Genomic DNA, 22,876 nt, shown 5'->3' with positions numbered 1-22,876 from the left:
AGGAACACTCTGGCTGTATTTCTTCCAAGACAGATTTGTTCATTATTCTGGCAGTCCATGGTATAGTCAATATTCTTCACCAACACCATAACTCAAAGGCATCAATTCTTCTTTGGTCTTCCTTATTCATTGTCCAACTTTCCCATGCAGATAAGGCAATTGAAAATATCATGGCTTGGGGCAGGCACGCCTTAGTCCTCAAAGTGTCATCTTTGCTTTGTAGCTCTTTAAAGAGGTCTTTTGCAACAGATTTGCCTAATGCAATGCATTATTTGATTTCTTGACTGCTGCTTCCATGGGCATTGATTGTGGATCCAAGTAAAATGAAATCTTTGACAATGTCCATCTTTTCTCCATTTATCATGATGTTGCTTATTGGTCCGGTTGTGAGGATTTTTGTTTTCTTTATGTTGAGGTGTAATCCATACTGAAGGCTGTAGTCTTAGATCTTCATCAGTAAGTGCTTCAAGTCCTCTTCACTTTCAGCAAGCAAGGTTGTGTCATTTGCATATTACAGGTTGTTAATAGGTCTTCCTCCAATCCTGATGCAATGTTCTTCTTCATATAGTCCAGCTTCTCGGATTATTTCCTCAGCATACAGATTGAATAAGTATGGTGAAAGGATGCAACCCTGATGCACACCTTTCTTTGATTTTTAAACCATACAGTATCCCCTTTCTCTGTCTGAACGACAGCATCCTGGTCTGTGTACAGGTTCCACATGAGCACAGTTAAGAGTTCTGGAATTTCCATTCTTCGCAATATTATCCACAATTTGTTATGATCCACACAGTCAAATGCCTTTGCATAGTCAATAAAACACAGGTAAATAGCTTCCTGGTATTCTCTGCTTTCAGCTAAGATCCATCTGACATCAGCAGTGATATCCCTCGTTCCATGTCCTCTTCTGAATCCAGCTTGAATTCCTGGCAGTTCCTGTCGATGCACTGCTACAGTCACTTTTGAATGATCTTCAGCAAAATTTTGCTTGTGTTCAATATTAATGATATTGTTTGATAATTTCTGCATTCTGTTGGATCACCTTTCTTTGGAATGGGCACAAATATGGATCTCTTCCAGTCAGTCAGTTGGCCAGGTAGCTGTCTTCCAAATTTCTTGGCATAGATGACTGAGCATCTCCAGCGCTGCATCCATTTGCTGAAAATCTCAATTGATATTCTGTCAATTCCTGGAGCCTTGTTTTTCACCAATACTTCCAGTGCAGGTTGGACTTCTTCCTTCTATACCATTGGTTCTTGATCATATGCTACCCCCTGAAATGGTTGAATGTCGAGGAATTCTTTTGGTGCAGTGCCTATGTGTTTTTCTTCCATCTGCTTTTGATCCTTCCTTCATCATTCAAAATTTTGCCCATAGAATCCTTCAAAATTGCAACTTGAGATTTGAATTTTTTCTTCAGTTCTTTCAGCTTGAGAAATGCCGAGTGCGTTCTTCCCTTTTGCTTTTCTAACTCCAGGTCTTTACACATTTCATCATAGTACTTGACTTTGTCTTCTCAAGCTGCCCTTCGAAATCGTCTGTTCTGTTCTTTTACTTCATCGTTTCTTCCATTCGCTTTAGCTACTCTATCTATATTCAAGAGCAAGTTTCAGAGTCTCTTCTGACATCCATTCTGGTTTTTTCTTTCTTTTCAACGACCTCTTGCTTTCTTCATGTATAATGTCCATGATGTCTTCCCACAACTCATGTGGTCTCAGGTCATTAGTGTTCAATGCATCAAATCTATTCTTGAGATGGTCTCCAAATTCAGGTGGGATATACTCAAGGTCATATTTTGGCTCTCGTGAACTTGTTTTAATTTTCTTCAGCCTCAACTTAAACTTGCATATGAGCAATTGATGGTCTGTTCCATAGTCAGCTCCTAATATCTTTTCATAGATCTAGTCAGTTTGATTCCTGTGTTTTCCATCCAGTGAGGTCCACATGTATAGTTGCTGTATATGTTGTTGAAAAATGTATTTGCAATGAATAAGTCATTGATTTTGCAAAATTCTATTGTGCTATCTCTGGCATCGTTTCTGTCACCAAGGCCATATTTTCCAACTACTGTTCTGGAGACTAACAGACTATACTTATACTATATATTATAGTATACTACTATATATTACATATTTGGGGACATATATATTATAGTATAAGTATATTATACTATATATTATAGTATAAGTATATTTGGGGACATACTTATACTAATATACTATTCACTGTTTAAATCTGAAATTCAAATTTAAATGGGTACTCTGTATTTTATCTGGTAATCCTACCTTCAAAAGACTAGAACCAGGCTTATATCACAGAGCTTAACAACAAGACAAGAAGCAATAGTAGTGCCTTCAACATTCTGAGGGAAAATTATTTTGAATCTAAAATTCAATGCCCAGGCAAATTGTCAATCAAAGTTTAAGGATAAACTAATGATCTTTTCAAACAAGAAAGGACTTAGAATATGTACCTCCCATGGATTTGTTCTTCAGAGTATCTTGAAGGTATATTCCGGCCCAATGAGGGTTAAAATCAAGAGAAGATGTGAGATGAAAGTAACCCAGGAATCCAATGAGGATGACAGCTATTTATCAGATCTAGAAAGAAATCAATTTTTATTACAACAGGAGACATAAGCTTCAAAAACTATTTCAAGAAGTAGAATGAAATGGATTCCAGGCAATAGAGTAGATAAAAAGCAACGAGTTATTAGTGATATTCTAAAGAATGCATTTTTCAATGTTTTTTTATCTCAATCACCAAAAATAGAAGATAGTTTGAAAGCACAAGAAAAACAAAAAATGGTACAAAAATGATATGATCAGAAAATGAAGCAAACCAAAACATGACATAATTTTGAGTAGCAAGAGTATAGGAAAAGAAAATCCATTTAACCTTAACTAGCAATATTTAATTTTCAGGTAACACTGAGATAGTGATGTTGGACTAGCGCGCTACTTGGCTCTGAAGTGACCACAATTACATAGTCCCAAATTTTGATTTCTAAAAGTTAAAAATCCAAAGAGCACTACACATATTATTATAACTATGTTCTATCTATGGAGTTATGTTAGCATTTTGCAGCTTGCAGACCTTGGAGCCAGTCTTTGATCCTGAAGAATCATGAATTTGCTGAAAAAGATACATGAATCAGTTTCCATGTACATCATTGTCTGGAGACTAACAGCATTATATACTATATCTCCCATAGGTATTAACTATTATAAATAGATTTTAATAAAAATACAAATTTTCTAAAATATTACTAAAGATATAGAAGCTTTTTGCCATTTTACTCTCAAATCAGCTACTGGTTGAGAAAATACAACATGAAAAGGAAGGTCCTTGTGTTCAAAAACTTTGGTAGCAATGATTCAACAAGCATTGAGCAGCATGGAAAAGTGCTGTGTCACAGCAAAAAAAAATATCTAACCTGTTGTCGCTGAGTCAATTCCGACTCAGCAACCCTATAGAACAGAGCAGAGCTGCCCCATAGGTTTCCAACGAGCGGCTGGTGGATTTGAACTGCCGATCCTTTTTGGTTAGCAGCCAAGCTCTTAAGCACTGCGCCACCACAGTTTAATAAACGTTTACAAATTCTACAGGAGATGACAAATATCAGGCATCACTATCCCAAGAACAAGACTAGTCAAAATTCTTCTGGATACCTCAGAAAATCAGGCTAGGAAATCACAGCTCACAGAGTCTGCCCAGCAGTTGAATGCTACTCTAGATTCACTGGTAAGCCACAGCCCAGTACTTTCCTTGATCCAGCCAAAGCAGCAAAGCAGCCATTGTGTCAATCATCTCATTAAGGGTCTTCCTCTTTTTTGCTGACCCTCTACTTTACCAAGCATAATGTCCTTCCCCAAGGACTCATCCCTCCTAATAATATGTCCAAAGTATGTGAGATGTAGTCTCGCCATTCTTGCTTCTAAGGAGCCTTCAGGCTGTATTTCTTCCAAGACAGATTTGTTCATTCTTTTGGAAGTCCATGGTGTATTGAATATTCTTCGCCAACACCATAATTCAAAGGTGTCAATTCTTCTTCAGTCTTCCTTATTCATTGTCTAGCTTTTGCATGCATATGAGGTGATTGAAAACACCATGGCTTGGGTCAGGCGCACCTTAGTCTTCAAGGTGACATCTTTGCTTTTTAAGACTTTAAAGAGGTCTTTTGCAGCAGATTTGCCCGGTTCAATGCGTCCTTTGATTTCTTGACTGCTGCTTCCATGGGTGTTGATTGTGGATCCAAATAAAATGAAATCCTTGACAAAGTTGATCTTTCTCAGTTTATCATGATGTTGCTTATTGGTCTAGTTGTGAGGATATGTGTTTTCTTTATGTTGAGGTGTAATCCATGTTGAAGACTGTAGTCTTTGATCTTCATCAGTAAGTGCTTCAAGTCCTCTTCACTTTCAGCAAGGAAGATTGTGTCATCTGCATATCAGGTTGTTAATGTGTCTTCTTCCAATCCTGATGCCCTTTCTTCTTCATATAGCCCAGCTCTTTGGATTATTTGCTCAGCATACAGATTAAATAGGTATGGTGAAAGGATACAACCCAGACGCACACCTTTTCTGACTTTAAATCACACAGTATCCCCTTGTTCTGTTCGAAAGACTGCCTCTTGATCTATGTACAGGTTCCTCATGAGCACAATTAAGTGTTCTGGAATTTCCATTCTTCACAATGTTATACATAATTTGTTATGATCCACACAGCTGAATGCCTTTGCATAGTCAATAAAACACAGGGAAACATCTTTCTGGTATTCTTTGCTTTCAGCCAGGATCCACCTGACATCACCTACGATATCCCTGGCTCCACATCCTCTTCTGAATCCAGCTTGAATTTCTGGCAGTTCCTGTCGATGTACTGCTGCAGCCACTTTTGAAAGATCTTCAGCAAAATTTTACTTGTGTGTGATATTAATATTGTTTGATAATTTCCACATCCGGTTGGATCACCTTTCTTTGGAGTAGGCATAAATATTGATCTCTTCCAGTTGGTTGGTAGCTGTTTTCCAAATTTCTTGGCATAGATGAGTGAGCACCTCCAGCAATGCATCCATTTGTTGAAACATCTCAATTGGTATTCTGCCAATTCCTGGAGGCTTGTTTTTCACCAATGCCTTCAGTGCAGCTTGGACCTCTTCCTTCAGTACCATAGGTTCCTGATCATATGCTAACTCCTGAAATAGTTGAATGTCGACCAATTCTTTTTGGTATAGTGACTCTGTGTATTCCTTCCATCTTCTTTTTATGCTTTCTGCATCGTTTACTATTTTTCCCATAGACTCCTTCAACATTGCAACTCAAGGTTTGAATTTTTTCATAACTTCTTTCAGCTTGAGAAATGCCAAGCGTGTTCTTCTCTTTTGGTTTTCTACCTCCAGGTCTTTGCATTTGTCATTATAATACTTTACTTTCTCTTCTCAAGCCACCCTTTGAAATCTTCCATTCAGCTCTTTTACTCCATCATTTCTTCCTTTCTCTTTAGTTACTTGAAGTTCAAGAGCAAGTTTCAGAGTCTCTTCTGACATCCAATTTGGTCTTTTCTTTCTGTCCTATCTTTTTAATGACCTCTGCTTTCTTCATATATGATGTCCTTGATATCATTCCACAACTTGTCTGGTCTTCCGTCATTAGTGTTCAATGTGTCAAATCTATTTTTGAGATGGTCTCTAAATTCACGTAGGATATACTCAAGATCGTACTTTGGCCTTTGTAGACTTGTTGTAATTTTCTTCAGCTTCAACTTGAACTTGCATATGAGCAATTGCTGGTCTGTTCTGCAGTCAGCCCCTGGCCTTGTTCTGACTGATGATATTGAGCTTTTCCATCATCTCTTTCCACAGATGTAGTCGATTTGATACCTGTATATTCCATCTGGTGAGGTCCACATGTATAGTTGCTGTTTATGTTGTTGATAAAAGTTATTTGCCATGGAGAAGCCTTTGGTCTTGCAAAATTCTATCATGAGATCTCCATCTTCATTTCTATCACCAAGGCCATCTTTCCAACTACTGAATCTTCTTCTTTGTTTGCAACTTTCACATTCCAATCACCAGTAATTATCAGTGCATCTTGATTGCATGTTTGATCAATTTCAGACTGCAGAAGTTGGTAAAAATCTTCAATTTCTTCATCTTTGGGCTTAGTTGTTGGTGAGTAATTTTGAATAATAGTTGTATTAACTGGTATCCCTGTAGGCATATGGATATTATCCTATCACTGGCAGTGTTGTACTTCAGGATAGATCTTGAAATGTTCTTTTTGACAATGAAAGTGGCGCCATTCCTCTTCAAGTTGTCGTTGCTGGCATAGCAGACCACATGACTGTCTGATTGAAAATGGTCAATACCAGTCAATTTCAGCTCACTAAGGCCTAGGATACCAATGTTTATATGTTCCATTTCATTTTTGACGATTTCCAATTTTCCTAGATTCACACTTCTTGCATTCCACGTTCCAATTATTAATGGATGCTTGCAGCTCTTTCTTCTCATTTTGAGTCGTGACACATCAGCAAATGAAAGTCCTGAAAGCATGACTCCATCCACATCATAAGGTCGACTCTACTTTGCCGAGGGAGCTCTTCCCCAGTCATCTTTTGAGAGCCTTCCCACCTGAGGGGCTCATCTTCCGGCACTATATCAGACAATATTCTGCTGCTATTCATAAGGTTTTCACTGGTTAATTCTTTTCAGAAGCAGACTGTCAGGTCCTTCTTCCTAGTCTGTCTTAGTCCGGAAGCTCAGCTGAAACCTGTAGCTTCCAGCATCACAGCAGCATGTGAGCCCCCACAATAGGACAAACTGACAGACACGTGGGGGAATTCTTGATATAATATGGTACTTATTTCTTGACGTACATTATGATCTGAATGCTCAAGGACCTTCCAAGCGTTTACTTGTTACAAAAAAAGAAAACAAACAAAAAAAAATGTAGAGTACAAATTCATTCGTCCTGAAGGAGAATATAGATCTTGTGGACTTTCTCAGAGAGATATCCAAGAAAATGTACACTAAAAGACAAGCCATCCATGATTCAGTTATTAAGAACTAGTAGGACACTCAATGATTACAATCTAGCAAGGGAAAGGTAAACCACACTTCAATGCATGACCAGTGAATGGTACCAACAACCATTGCCTTGGGGAATCAGCAGATGCCTGCAGGCAGAAGCAATTAGGGAAAGATTCCAAAAAGACCTTGGCCATGAAGGATGCCTTTGATTTTGGTTAGCAAAAAGTGAAGAGGAAAAGAATTTCAGATGGTGTGGGTCACCAGGATAAAATGCAGAAATTTAAAATATCTCCTTTGATACATTCTTGCAGGAAGTAAAAGCATTTTGTTAGTCGAGTTCTCAGGTGTAAAAAAAATGGAGTTTACCTGGAGGTGATATCATATTGTCTTTGCTATCTTTTGATATAAAAAATTGTGAAAAACAGAATAATTACTCAAAATGTTAACGTTGTTATTGTTAGTTGCCCTCAAGTCACTTCCAACTCATGGCAACTCCGTGTGTACAAAGTAGAACTGCTCCACAGGGTTTTCAAGGATGTGACCTTTCAGAAGTAGATTACCAGTCCTTACTTCCAAGGCATCTCTGGATGAGTTTGAACTGCCAAGCTTTTGGTTAGTAGTCAAGTACTTAACCATTTGCGCTACCCAGGGACTACTAAAAATCTTAATATTGTTATTGTTCTTAGGTGCCGTCGAGTTGGTTCCGATTCATAGTGACCCTATGTACAATGGAACAAAACACCGCCCGGCCCTGCACCATCCTCACAATTGTTGCTATGTTTGAGCCCATTGTTGCAGCAACTGTGTCAATCCATCTCGTTGAGGGTCTTCTTTTTCACTGACTCTCTACTTTACCATGCATGATGTCTTTCTCCAGGGACTGGTCCCTCCTGGTAACATGTCCAAAGTATGTGAGACTAAGTCTCACCATTCTCATTTCCAAGGAGCACTCTGGCTATACTTCTTCCAAGACAGATTAGTTCGTTCTTCTGGTAGTCCATGGTATATTCAATGTTCTTCACCAACACCATAATTCAAAAGCATCAATTCTTCTTCAGTCTTCCTTATTCATTGTCTAGCTTTCGCATGCATACGAGGCAATTGAAAATACCATGGCTTGGGTCAGTCGCACCTTAGTCCTCAAAGTGATATCTTTGCTTTTGAACGCTTTAAAGAGGTCTTTTGCAGCAGATTTGCCCAATGCAATACGTCGTTTGATTTCCTGACTGCTGCTTCCATGGGCATTGATTTTTAATCCAAGTAAAATGAAATCCTTGAAAACGTCAATTTTTTCTCAGTTTATCATGATGTTGCTTATTGGTCTAGTTGTGAGGATTTTTGTTTTCTTTATGTTGAGGTGTAATCCATATTGAAGGCTGTAGTTTTTGATCTTCATCAGTAATGCTTCAAGTCCTCTTCACTTTCAGCAAGCAAGGTTGTCTCATCTGCATATCAGGTTGTTAATGAGTCTTCCCCCAATTCTGATGTCATCTTCTTCTTCAAATAAACAAGCTTCTCAGATTATCTGCTCAGCATATAGATTGAATACATATGGTGAAAGGATACAACACTGACCCACACTTTTCCTGATCTGAAACCATGCAGCATCCCCTGTTCTGTTCAAATGACTGCCTCTTGGTCTATGTACAGGTTCCCCATGAACACAATTAAGTATTCTGGAATTCCCATTCTTCATAAGGTTATCCATAATTTGCTATGATCTACACAGTCGAATGTCTTTGCATAGTCAATAAAACACAGGTAAACATTTTTCTAGTATTTCCTGCTTTCAGCCAAGATCCATCTGACATCAGCAATGATATCCCTTGATCCACATCCTCATCTAAATCAGGCTTGAATTTCTGGCAGTTCCCTGTTGATGTGCTGCTGCAACCATTTTTGAATGATCTTCAGCAAAATTTTACTTGCATCTGATATTAACGATATTGGTCAGTAATTTCCGAAGTCCATTGGATCACCTTTCTTTGGAATGGACACAAATATGGATCTCTCACAGTTGGTTGGCCAGGTAGCTGTCTTCCAAATTTCTTGGCAAAGATAAGTGAGTGCTACCAGCGTTGCATCCATTTATTGAAACATTTAAGTTGGTATTCCATCAATTCCTGGAGTCTTGTTTTTTGCCAATGCCTTCAGTGTAGCTTGGACTCCTTCCTTCGGTACCATCAGTTCTTGATCATATGCTACCTCCTGAAATGGTTGAATGTTGAGCAATTCTTTTCAGTACTCTGTATATTCCTTCCATCTTCTTTTGATGCTTCCTGCATTGTTCAATAGTTTGCCCATAGAATCCTTTAATATCGCAACTTGAGCCTTGAATTTTTTCTTCAGTTCTTTCAGTTTGAGAAATGCCAAATGTGTTCTTCTCTTTTGCTTTTCTAACCCTAGGTCTTTGCACATTTCTTTATAACACTTTACTTTGCCTTCTCAAGCCACCCTTTGAACTTTTCTGTTCAGCTCTTTTACTTCATCAGTCCTTCCTTTTGCTTTAGTTACTTTATGTATAAAAGCAAGTTTCAAAGTCTCTTCTGACATCCATTTTGGTCTGTTCTTTCCTTCCTGTTGTTTTAATGACCTTTTGCTTTCTTCATGTATGAAGTCCTTGATGTCATCCCACAACTCATCTAGACTTCGATCATTAGTGTTCAATGCATCAAATCTGTTTTTGAGATGGTCTCCAAATTCAGGTGGGATATACTCAAGATGTTACTTTGGCTCTTATGGACTTGTTTTAATTTTCTTCAGCTTCTACTTGAACTTGCAAATGAGCAACTAAGGGTCTGTTCCACAGTCGACCCCAGGCCTTGTTCTAACTGATGATATTGAGCTTTTCCATTGTGTCTTTCCACAGATGTAGTCTATTTGATTTCTGTGTATTCCATCTGGTGAAGTCCACGTGTATATTCGCCATTTATGTCATTGAAAAAAGGTATTTTCAATGAATAAATCGTTGATCTTGCAAAATTCTATCATGAAACCTCCTTTGTCATTTCTATTACCAAAGCCATACTTTCCAACTACGTCTTTGTTTCCAATTTTCGCATTCCAATCACCAGTAATTATCAGTGCATCTTGATCGCATGTTTGATCAATTTCAGACTGCAGAAGTTGGTAAAAATCTTCAATTTCTTCATCTTAGCATTAGTGTTTAATGTGTAAATGTGAATAATAGTCATGTTAACTGGTTTTCCTTGTAGGCATATGGATATTATCCTATCATTGACAGCATTATACTTCAGGATCTTGAAATATTCTTTTAGACAATGAATGTGATGCCATTCCTCCTCAATTTGTCTTTCCTGGCATAGTAGACCATTTGACTGATTCAAAATGGCCAATACCAGTCCATTTCAGCTCACTAATGCCTAGGATATCGATGTTTATGCATTCCATTTCATTTTTGACGATTTCCAATGTTCCTAGATCCAAACTTGGTACATTCTATGTTCCAGTTATTAATGGATGTTTGCAGCTGTTTCTTCTCATTTTGAGTCATGCCACATCAGCAAATGAAAGTCCTGAAAGCATGACTGTATCTACATCATTAAGGTCGACTCTACTTTGAGGAAGCAGCTCTTTGCTAGTCATCTTTTGAATGCCTTCCAACCTAAGGGGCTCATCATCTGGCACTATATCAGACAATGTTCCACTGCTAGTCATAGGGTTTTCACTGGCCAATTTTTTTCAGGCCCTTTTTCCTAGTGTGTTTTAGTCTGGAAGCTCTGTTGAAACCTATCCACCACTGGTGACCCTACTGGTATTTGAAATGCTGGTGGCATAGCTTCCAGCATCACAGCAACATGCAAGCCACAAGGGTACAACAAACTGAGAGATGAGTGATAGTAAAATCTTAATACAGACCCCAAAATAGATACTGATTCACTATTAGAGATCATTCCAAATAGTTCATGCATTATTACTCTGGTTACCATAAGGTACAGTCTTTCTGACAGACATGCAATTTTGCTAATAGTTAAGTGTCATGGATTGAATTGTGTCCCCCAAAAATATCTGTCAACTTGGCTGGGTCATGATTCCCAGTATTGTATAATGGTGTACCATTTTGTAATCTGATGTGATTTCCTTATGTGTTGTAAATTCAATCACTATGATCTAATAAGATGAATTAGTGGCAGTTATACTGATGAGATATACAAGATTGGATAGTGTCTTAAGCCAATCTCTTTTGAGATATAAAAGACAGAAGTGAGCAGAGACACATGGGAACCTCATACCACCAAGAAAGCAGTGCCGGGAGCAGAGTGCATCCTTTGGACCTGAGGTTCCTGCCCTGAGAAGCTCCCAGACCAAAGAAAGACTGATGCATCACAAGGACCTTCCTCCAGAGCCGACAGAGAGAGGAAGCCTTCTCCTGGAGCTGATGCCCTGAATTTGGACTTATAACCTACTGGACTGTAAGAATAAACTTCTCTTTGTTAAACCATCCACTTGTGGTATTTCTGTTAGAGCAGCACTAGATGACTAAGACACTGGGTATCTTCTTTTCCCTTCCTTTCTTTTTTTAAATGGTTGGATGTAGCTAATTTAGCTTCTTTATTCCAGCTGTTAAAGCTGTTTGTCAGCTGTAAATTGATCTGAGAGTCTCCAGAAGATACGTAGGCTAGGTTTAGACAATAAGTTTGAAATGATTTGAGACTGAAAATATTGGATCAGGTTAGCCCTTTATTTATAAGACAAAAAAGCTCAATTAGGATATGTCCTTATGAAGGCTAAGATCTTTCATAAAAGAGATTCACAGGTGAGTCATTTCCAATTTAATTATTAATGAGCTAATGATAAGCAAGAGAGAAGGAAGAAAGAGAAGAAGAGAAAGGAAGGGAAGAAAGAAAGAAAGAAGGAAAGAAAAGAAAGTACAGAAAAGCATCTTGTTGTTGGACAACCCTGAATTTACTTTCTGTTTTGAAAGTAATAAGCTTTGTGACCTTGAGTAGGTTATATAACTCACCTGAGTATCGGTTTCTTCTATAAAAATAAGGTAATGATATCTATTGTACAGGGTTGATGAGATAATTAAATGAGATTGTGTACCTGAAAGCACCTATTATGGTATGTGGTTTAAAGCAGGAGCTTAATAAATGCTACTGTTCTCACTCTACTTTTTCCCAAGAGTTAGGGGGACTTAATCCATGTTTCTGGGAGAATATAAAGTTCTGGGTGTGCCAGGATGCAAGAAAGCTGTTGTTCTCAAGTATCCCAATTGTCCAGAGTGTATCTCTAGGTTTTGTTTATTCCCTGTATGCTTTCAGGTGTCTGGTGTTTCTTGTCTCTAAGACAGCGCACTGCCTACCCTGAAAATTTTGGGAGACTGATTCTGTGCTTTTCAACAGCGGGCTAGTTAGTGTTTCCTAACCTCTGTCCAGGTTTCCATACAAATAAGGTAAATAAAGGTGGGGAGAGACAGTTATTTTCCCCAATTCAACTAGAAATCTATTCAGGCTCCTACCACACGTCATATCCCCTAGCCTCTTGCTGATTATGTTCTTAACTCACTATTTCTATTTGAGCCTTCTACATGACTACTATCAAATTTGAGGAGGCTACAAGTCAGACAGATACTAAACACAAATTTTTCGTAGTGAGACCACATCCAGCAATCATCATGCCTCTTCTACGCCCCTCCAGCAACTTATAGTGGTCTCTCATTAAAGAGAAAAAGTTATCTGTGTGGCTCTCCTACTCTATACCTTCAGGATAAGGCTATTATCTTACTTTCTTTGCAAACTTAGAACTTGCCATTATATCTAACATATAGTAGGCCTTCTATGAATGTTTGCTGAGTAAATGAATATTGTTCACACCTTTGGTACAGTTTATGAAATATCTGTCCTCCCAATCACAAACACACACACACCTGTTACTGCTGAGTCGATTCTGACTCATAGTGACCCTATAGGACAGAGTAGAATTGCCCCATAGGGTTTCCAAGGAGGGGCTGGTGGATTTGAACTGCCAACCTTTTGGTTAGCACCACCCTCTTAAACACTGTGCCACCAGGGCTCCCTCCCAATCAGTATTACCCAAACAATAACAAAAACATAGTAACTATCATAGCTCAAACACGTATATATACATAGGCTCAGCGTTTATAGCTAACTGAATCTGTGAGACATTGAAACCTGTGAGAGCCGGAACTCGACAGGACCGCCTTGCTTTTCTGGGTCTCACAAGTTTTCCGCCTTTGAGAGGGTACAGTCCTACCATTTTTCTATCACTCTCTATTAGTGGAAAATATCTGAGTTTTCCTTCTTTAGCAGGTTTCCGCCTACACCGTTTCCGGGTTTCACAGGTTTTACTGTATATTCTGCAGAAGAAGAAACCAAGACATCATGAGAAGTTAACTAAACTGCCCAAGGTCAAATAGCTAGGAAGTGACACTACTGGAATTTGAACCTAGGTTTATTTAAATCTAAAACCTATATCTTATTTATCTCACACTCCGTACCTGAAAATAACACTGAACCTGCTAAATAAAAGGGAAATTATCTGGTTCTTCGTTCTCCTAAGGAGAAAATGATCTTGCATCATTTGCATTACAAAGGCAATAAAAACATTTGAAAAATTTCTTACTGTACAATAAGTTGTGCAGCAGTGCCTGCCACAAAGATGAAATCATTTCATTTCAATGTCACAGAAGAGCAGTAGGATTGTCTCCATTTCTTTCTGAAGATCTGCTGTGTTTGATGGCATAGCCAAGTCTTTCCATTGGAAACTTTCAGTGTGTGCATTCTTGCTCTTCCATGACTCTCTCAGGCTAGCCGGAGATTGTTGTTGTTAGTTGCTCTGGAGTCAATTCTGACTCATGGCAACCCCTGCTCCCTGTCCCTGTGTGCAGAGTGGAACTGCTTCATAGGGTTTTCAAGGCTGTGACCTTTCAGAAGTAGATCGTGAGGCCTCTGGGTGGGTTTGGAGTCAATTCTGACTCATGGAAACCCCTGCTCCCTGCCCCTGTGTGCAGAGTGGAACTGCTTCATAGGGTTTTCAAGGCTGTGACCTTTCAGAAGTAGATCGTCAGGCCTCTGGGTGGGTTTGAACCACCAGCCTTTCAGTTAGTAGTCAAGCACTTAACCATTTGCACCACTCTGGGATTCCTTAGCCAGACATATTTCAGCAAATTTCCCCATGACTGATTTGCCACATAGTGTGCTGATATGAGTCTAGTTGCCTAATGCAGGCAGTTGAAGGAAGGAAGGAAAGAAAAAAGGAATCAAAAAGTCTGGTCAACCACTGCTTTTCCTATAATTACCCCAAACAACAAACTCTCTATGCAGACCTACAGGAGGGTTCCCCTAACCTTTTTGAAAGAAGGGCTTTATTTTCATTCTTACAAAGTCTTGAAATGGCCAAGAGTAGGGGAAGTCAACTATAAAACACCTCTGTGGTGCTGGGGGAGGGGAGATCTCTGCTGGCTAAGCTTTATCTCCTAACTGAAAAGGAATATATCCAGTGTGGCCTAAAAACTCTTACATATTTAGTTTCGTTAAGTGTCTTGAATGCCCGTTCTAGGGAAGGACACATGGTGACTTTAAAAGAGGCCTAGTTCAGAGGAAGGGAAGGAAGAAACGAACACTTAGTGAGCATTTACTAGTTTCACATACAGGATGGCATTTAATCCTTCAAAGAGCCCTGCAGTTTTGAGCAAAATGATGCTCAGAGACTTCAGTAATTTTCCGGAAGTCATTTCTCTAGTAAGTAGAAATACCAGAATTTGAACCCAGGACTTTCATGACCAGGATTTTGAGACAGAGAGAGAGAATAGGTCTCTTACAAAACTAGAGTTCAATAGAACTAATATATGTAAATGCATTCCATAAATTTAAGCTATAACCTCCTGGAGCTAAGGTCAAGGGTTGAGAGAAGCCTTCTAATTGGATAAAAATCATACTTAGAAGATAAGACACATGTGGGAAAACAATAGTTTCAACAAAGTAAAATGGAGTCAACTTTGGCTTAGAATGGACTTAATGGTTTTCAGATTGTGTTTATAGAACCTTAATGGTGTTACAGAAGTGCCTCAAGAGCCACTGGAGTGGCTAAGAGGAGAGACCAAGAAAAGAACCTTGACCTGAACCCTAAGTAGAAAACCTTCTGTTTTATCTATGTTTTACATTGGAGTTCTGTGGACGATATTATTTTTCAAAAAACAAAACAAACAAACAACAACAAAGTTGCCGTCGAGTTGATCTGACTCATGTTGATCCTATGTGTGTTAGAGTAGAATTGTAGTCCATAGGGTTTTTAATGGCTGATTTTTCAGAAGTAGATCACCAGGCCTTTCTTCCGAGGCACCTCTGAGTAGACTCAAACCACCAATCTTTCAGTCAGCAGCCAAGCTTGTTAACCATTTGCACCACCCAGGGTGTCTATCTGTCAAAAGCCTTGCTTTTTAATAATAATAATTTTTTTAAAAAAGGTTGGAAGTGATTGTTAGACCATCAGCAAGTCCACAAAGGAGAACAGTAGATAAAATCAAATGACTCTGCTGGGTGAAAAAAGGATTGAAACCAAACATAAATTATAATCTACTTGTTCCAAATTAATTTTCATTTGATTTTTGGTGAAGACGTTTTAACTCATCTTTACTTTAGTTCTTCTTCAGCTACCTCCAGAGATGAGTTCGTTTTCTCTCTAGTAATTATTTTTAAAGTTTGGCAGTCATCTACTCTCAAGTGTGTCTCTTCTGTTATTGTAATTGACACATTTCTCCAGTCTAATACAACCAAGGCCACCAAACGGCTGTTACTGAGATGTGGTCGGAAGAATATCTACAGAAAAACAATGCTCTGGCAATGTATGGAGCGACCAGAACATCATTGCCTTCCAAATTGACTGCTCTAATTTTTCCATTTGGATAGATATTTGGAGCCCTAGTAGCACAGTAGTTAAGAGCTACAGCTGCTAACCAAAAGGTTGCAGTTGAAATCCACCAGCTGCTCCTTGGAAACCCTATGGGGCAGTTCTACTCTGTCCTATTGGGTTGCTATGAGTCCAAATAAACTTGACAGCAACAGGTTTTTTTTTATAGAGATATGACGTATTGTATATGCTAAAAGAATTATTTATGTGCAGCATGATCTACCAGAAAGAGCCCTGGTCTTGGGTTCTTATCTTGGTACTCCTCTATCTAGATCAGATCACATTAACTCTGAATTTTCTTTCCCTCATTTGAAAAAATAAAATAGGAGGAGAGAGGGTAGAAGGAAAGAATAAGGATACTTACCCTATCTATCCCATAATGTGGCTGAGAGGATCAAATAAAGCCATAGATGAGAAATGTTTTGACTATATAAATATGAGTATTTGTGTGTCTAGAACTAAAGATCCCCTCAGAAAGTTACCAAAAGAGACTTTGGTAGGCTGCTAGCATCCAGTTTCTTGAAGGCAATATAAAGAATTATGTAGCTCCTTCCAGGGCTGGAAACCCTGCCCCACATCAAGTGCACAATGGGGCTTTCAGACAACCTTAAGCAAACAGACTGGGACTGATACACAGTGTTCCTGATTTCATTGGGGGAAATATAAACCAAAGGGAGTTACTTAACTCTATAATAGTTAGTTATTTCCTCTTCGGTGCTGTTAAGAGTGCCCTGAAGTAACAACATTCACAGAGGCTGAGAAGAGTAGTGTAGACAAATTAGATAAGACCCTTATTGCCCTATTGTCCAATTCCCTGAAAAGCAGAGGAAATAACTAAAATGGAGACAGACTACTGACCCAGTTTTTTCTTAATATTCAAAGTCCAAGTTAAAATCTGCTCCTTTTAGGCTCACTGGCTACTATGGTGACTTAGAAAGGCCAGAGAGAAGTTATGTGACATATGCACACACACACACACACACACACACACACACACAAGAAGTACACCATGATCTATCATTGTTTCGTCTTTTTTGAAAACTCTTACTTGATGTACTACTGCATTAATGCTCTCATCTTTGAGTTACTTATTTGTTAACTCTAAATTTTCAATAAATGTTAAACATACCCTTTAAAACTCAAGAAATGAGTTTCTATAAGTCTGATACTCAAACAACCAACACCCAGAGAAGCAAATGACTCTGCCTGAGAGAGCAAGAAAGTTCCAGAACAGAATCCTGAAGTTCTAACTTGACAGGCAGCATTTGATACTTGCACTCTCCATAAAAGAATGCCATTGACACATCCAAGCCACTGACAGGGGTTGTGGGCTCTTTTTATCTGGAAAGTGTCCTTGTTCTAACTCCTCTTCCACAAGCCCCACAGCCTTACACAGTCCCTTCAGTCATTTCTTGTCCTTTATCTCATATCTCTGATACACTTACCCAGGGATATTTTTTCCAGAAGGTAGAGATAGCTCTGAAAGAAGTCATTGCGAATGGCTTTGTGAAGGATAAAGGACATGCTGTGTCGACAGAGTTCATTGTCGGTCTTCTGCCAGCGGGATCTAAAGGCAAAATGTGCTCCCAGGTGGGCCATGGTGAAGGGGGATGATAATTATTCCTACACGGAAAGAAAGTTTGTCTGGCTGTTTCTTTGAATTAGCCTCTCTTCCTACTTGAACTTGTGACTGTCATTTTAAACCAGTTCCCTGTCAATCTATATCAGGACAGGCCGTCATGGGGTGTGAGGGGGAAGGGGAGCAGACACGGGAGGTCAGCCTCCTGGCTCATCCACTGTCTGATTGCTTGGGCAACACCACTTCAAGCCAGCAGATGCTAAGTAAAGATGAAAACAGGCTGAGTGAGCTCCTGCTTCATCCAGGAAAAAGCACGTCTGCCTGCCTGCCTGCCTCCTTTCGATGCCACTTCAAACAGGCAGGAGCACACCCTGCTAACACACTGAATAGTTGCTTTAATTTGATGCCTAAATTGGAGTAGCCTAATTTCCATTTCAGAGAGTTGTGAATATTTTGCAGGAGATCCTATTCCCTGATTTCCATCACTCCTCCCAGAACACTGAATCCTCAAGTTACAAGGACTCTTCAAAGTCATCTTAGCCACCCACACCCTTTCATCAGTGCAACTTCATCCAAATCATTTCATAGAGATGGATATGTGTTTCCCATTTTGAAGAATCTTCAAGAGAAGCAATTTTCTAAAAGTCTGTTTTGATGTTAAACGCCCTCTTTGTCAGTAAACTCTCCCACCTAGTTTGCTCTATACAACACTTAGTCATGTACAGCTGTTTCCTCCTCTCTGCATGTTGTGGATGTGATTTTCCTCAAGTGCAATTGGTTTCTGCACTAGATAGTTTCTGACTGCTCTTCCAGATCCACTCTCCACTCGTTCCATCCTACTCTGTGCTCCAGGCAGTCCTGGTGGCACAGTGGTTAAGAGCTCAGCAGCTAACCAAAATGTCAGCAGTTCGAATCCACCAGCCGCTCCTCGGAAACCCTATGAGGCAGTTCTATTCTGTCCTATAGGGTCACTATGAGTTGGAATCGAGTTGATGGCAGTGGGTTTTGGTTTGTGTGATCTGGCAGGTTGACTGGTATTGACTACCTCAGTGGACTCCTTTGCCTCTGGCTTCCAGCTGAATTCAGTCAATGGATAGTGTCAGTAGGAGACTGGAGAAGAGTGAAGTCAGAATATTTATTCCCTGGCACCTTCCCTTTGGAGATGCTATAGGCTGACTGCATCCCTTAACAGAAAGTGGTAGCTCCCATTAGGAGGTCTTCTCATACAAATATTCTCTCCTGGCTCTGTTAACTCCCTCTCCCCCTTACTGTTTCAGAACCTTCCAGTTGAACATCAAGTTGACTCTGACTCATGGTGGCCCCATGTGTGTCAGAGAAGAATTGTGCTCTACAGGATTTTCAATGGCTGATTTTTTTCAGTAAATTGCCAAGTCTTTCTTCCAATGTGACTCTGGGTGGGCTGGAACCTCCAAACTTTTGGTTAGCAGCTGAGCATATTAACCATTTGCACCACCCAGGGCCTCCGGCTTCAGACCTAGAGATAGTGATATACCAGGCTGCTATAAGCCTTGGAGTAATGCACTATTCCTTGTGATTTCCCAAAACTTGCTGTTGTGGATTGAATTGTGTCCCCCAAAAAAGATGTGTTGTAGTTACAGCACCTGTGTCTATGAACGTGTCCCTGTTTGAAAATACGTTTTTGTTATGTTAATGATGTCATACAACAGTAGGTTGGATCCTAAACCTAATCTCTTCTGAGTGGTGTCATATAAAAAGGGAAAACAGACACAGAGTCACATGAGGGCAGACACCATATAACAACGGAGGCAGATGCATCTATAAGCAGCAAAAGAATGCCAAGATTTTCCAGCAACCACCAGAAACTGGGAGAGAAGCCCACAGAGGAAACCAACATGGCTGAGACCCTGATTTGGACTTTTAGCATCCAGAACTATGAGAAAATAAATTTCTACTCTTTAAAGCCACCCACTTTATCGTATTTTGTTATGGCAGCACTAGAAAACTAAGACATTTGCCCATATCTTTGTAAATAGTCCCTTTATTAAGCTGGTCTCAAGTCTGTAGTTCATGAATACCATCTGTTTCCTCAGGGACCATGACTACGGTTTTACCCTTCTAATGTTCCTCACAGGAAAATGAGTAAGAACTCAATACACTACCTGCTATACCATGTGCAACCACCATCCCCCCAACACACCCTTCCACACACACGCACATGCACAAACACACACATTATGGTAAAAAAAAAAATATCCAAGCCCATCACCATCGAGTCGATTCCGACTCATAGCAACCCTATAGGACAGAGTAGAACTGCCCCATAGGGTTTCCAAGGAGTGGCTAGTGGATTGAAACCACTGACCTTTTGGTTAGCATGGTAGGCAGCTTCTAATATGATGTCTAATATTCTCTGCCTCCTGCTTGGTATTCATGCCCTTGGTATTCATACTTTTGTGTAATTCTCTCTCCTTGAGTGTGGGGTGGACTTACTGAGTCACCACTGAAGAATAAGATGTGGCAGAAGTGATAAGATGTCACTTCCAAGAATAGGTTATAAAAAAACTGGCTTCCGTCTTGTGCATCTTCTTTCACTCTCTCGTTTGCTCGCTCTGTGGGAAGCCAACTGCCATGTTGTGAGCTGCCCTAAGGAGAGGCCTACACAGCAAGGAACTGAGGGAGGTCCTCAGCCAGTAGCCAGCTAAGAATTGATGTCCTTGGTCCAACAACGCACAAGGAACTCAATCCTGCCAACAACCACATGAGTGAGCTTGGAAGCAGATCTTCCCTAGCCAATAGATGGACTGCACCCTCTTGAGAGATGCTGAGCCAGCAAAGCCACACCCAGATTACTGATCCACAGGACATGTGAGAAAATAAATGTTTGCTCTTTGAAGCAGCTAAATTTTGGAGTAATTTTTTACAAGACAGCAATAGATAACTAACCCGTACTTCAACAGCAGAATTTTTTTAAGATGTGGAATTTAACCATGGCCTTTCTTTAAGTATCATTTGTGTGTTGCTGTTGTTGTTGTTAGGTGCCATCAAGTCAGTTCTGACTCATAGCAACCCTATGTACAACAGAACGAAACACTGCCCCATCCTGCGCCATCCTCAAGACTGTTGTGATGCTTGAGTCCATTGTTGCAGCCACTGTGTCAATCCATCTCTTTGAGGGCCTTCCTCTTTTTTGCTGATCCTCTACTTTACCAAGCATGATGTCCTTCTCCAGGGACTGATCCCTCCTGATAACATGTCCAAAGTACGTGAAAAAGACAAAGTCTCACCATCCTTGCTTCTAAGGAGCATTCTGTCTGTACTTCTTCCAAGACAGATTTGTTCATTCTTCTGGAAGTCCATGGTGTATTCAATATTCTTCACTGACACCACAATTCAAAGGCATCAATTCTTCTTCAGTATTCCTTATTCATCATCCAGCTTTCACATGCATGAGATGACTGAAAACACCAAGGCTTGGGTCAGGCGCACCTTTGTCTTCAAGGTGACATCTTTGCTTTCATTTGTGTGTTAGTTATGTTTAACTGGACTGTTGGGAAAGGAAGGATTCCATTTGCTTGACTCTGATTTGTTTTCCTTCAACTTCTTATATTTTTGTTGTCCCATTTTTTTTATCTCTGTGGTCATATTCGATTTTGTGAATATTTCTCATTCTGCTATAGCTTGAAGCAGTTTCTAGCTCATTGTGTTTGTTTCCTTATGCCAATAATTTTTCTCTCACACCTGAAATGCTCTATTTGCTACCACCTCACACCACTCTTGACCATATTCATACTGAGGTGACTGAGTAAAGGAAGTTTTAATAAAGATCTCAAGTCTACCACAGGCATCCAATTTCCAGGCAGAAAAGGAAAACAATGAGTGTAAGGGAAAGAAATATGACTGCATCAAGAGAAGGTGGAAACTCTGAATTTATCCAGGTGGGTCTGCCTTCTTACAGGGGATCCCTTGGTGAGGAATAAACTACTGTCAAAAAATAAATCAGCATGGAGAGTCAGAAGGAAGAAAAACCCCAAATAGAAGCATAATCATTTAGTAGCACAATAAAATAAATATTTGGTGAAATCTGCTCAATATAAAATACACAAGTTTTAGCTAACTCCAACACACATATTTTTAAATGCATTGGTAAGTGCATAATAAATTAATAGATAAACAATAAATTCAGATAAATTTCTAAGGGCCAACTAACAAATAAAACCAGGCAAATAAGAACCTGAAATCAGAGCAGATTCAAACCCAGAAGCCAGGACTGCACTAAAAGCAAATCCCTAGACCAGGAAGCTAGATATTTGGGGATTAACAGGCATCTTCTCAGGAATGGGAGACTAGACCTTGGCCCTGAACAACGTGGATGGAGGGAGCAAGCTGAACTTGACACCAACAGAAAATGGGGACTCCTGAAGGAGAGTGAGCCTGGGGAAGAAGGCTAGAAATTTGCCTGCCCACAGCAAAGGAATACAGAATGGAAACTCACTGGTCCCCATTGTAGCTTCAGATGGGAAAAAAAAAATGTAACAATGATATGAATAACCTCCTTAAGAATTCATACCACAAGCTTCCATCAGGCTGCCCTCAGATAAGTCTGATGTTTGAATTTTGAATTATCTATGCATCTAGAAACACCAGGTCAAGAATTAAAGTGGCTCCAGTTTGGTGGTGCAATTTGATTGCCCAGCAGAAGCAAATATAATTTTTGAGGGAAAGCATCCTCAATTCAGTGCCCTCAAAATGGCTACAGGTTTAGTCCAGCCAAATAGGAGCTCATAATAAAAAATTACCAAATATCGAAAAAAAATATGAAGGACTAATGCTCCTCTCTTTTCTGCACACTGTCCTTGAAGCTGCCCCATCCCAGCAAAAACTATTAAATTAAAATTCTGCAATACTTTATACTGAAATTCAACAGAGGCCAAAAGATATTTTCAGACAAAGATAAAAAGAATTTACCACTCACAGATTCTCACTAGAAGAATGACTATAAAAATCTACTTCAGGAAGAAGGAACTTAAAATAGTGTGTTATTGGCACAGGCTTAGTTAAAAACATCAATAAAACAAAATAGAAAGCTCCAAAACAAATCTATTTGTATATGGTAAGTTGAAACAAGACAAAGTCAGCATCACAAAAGAGAAAAGATAGTTTCATTATAGTCTTGGTAGTGGGACAATTGGATTCCTATCTCACATCCTACATAAACCAACTCCACGTGATTGAAGACTTCAATGGGAAAAGCAAAGTTGTAAAATTTTTTTAAACAAGTTATAGGAAAATCTCTTTCTGATACAAGGGTAAGAAAGGATCTTTTTAAGATACAAAAAACAAAATCATAAAAATGATTAATTTAACTGTATTAAAATTAATGAAATTTTGTT

At 39.4% G+C, this 22,876-nt stretch overlaps 1 protein-coding gene across 1 annotated transcript in view; it reads right to left on the bottom strand.

Annotated features, from left to right (window-relative positions):
• The window catches only part of NTMT2 (N-terminal Xaa-Pro-Lys N-methyltransferase 2), a 37,718-nt gene extending 20,133 nt beyond the window's left edge, over window positions 1-17,585 (bottom strand). The window contains exon 1 of the mRNA XM_004384100.1: window positions 17,371-17,585. Within this exon, the coding sequence (XP_004384157.1) occupies window positions 17,371-17,524 (154 nt within the window). The 5' untranslated portion in view covers window positions 17,525-17,585. The remainder of the gene's footprint in view (window positions 1-17,370) is intronic.
• Between the last annotated feature and the right edge of the window lie 5,291 nt (window positions 17,586-22,876).

Source organism: Trichechus manatus, unplaced genomic scaffold (genome assembly GCF_000243295.1).
Source record: "Trichechus manatus latirostris isolate Lorelei unplaced genomic scaffold, TriManLat1.0 scaffold00117, whole genome shotgun sequence".
Classification (NCBI taxonomy): domain Eukaryota; kingdom Metazoa; phylum Chordata; class Mammalia; order Sirenia; family Trichechidae; genus Trichechus; species Trichechus manatus.
Note: the sequence above shows the minus strand (reverse complement) of the source record. Positions and strands in the feature narration are given on the sequence as shown.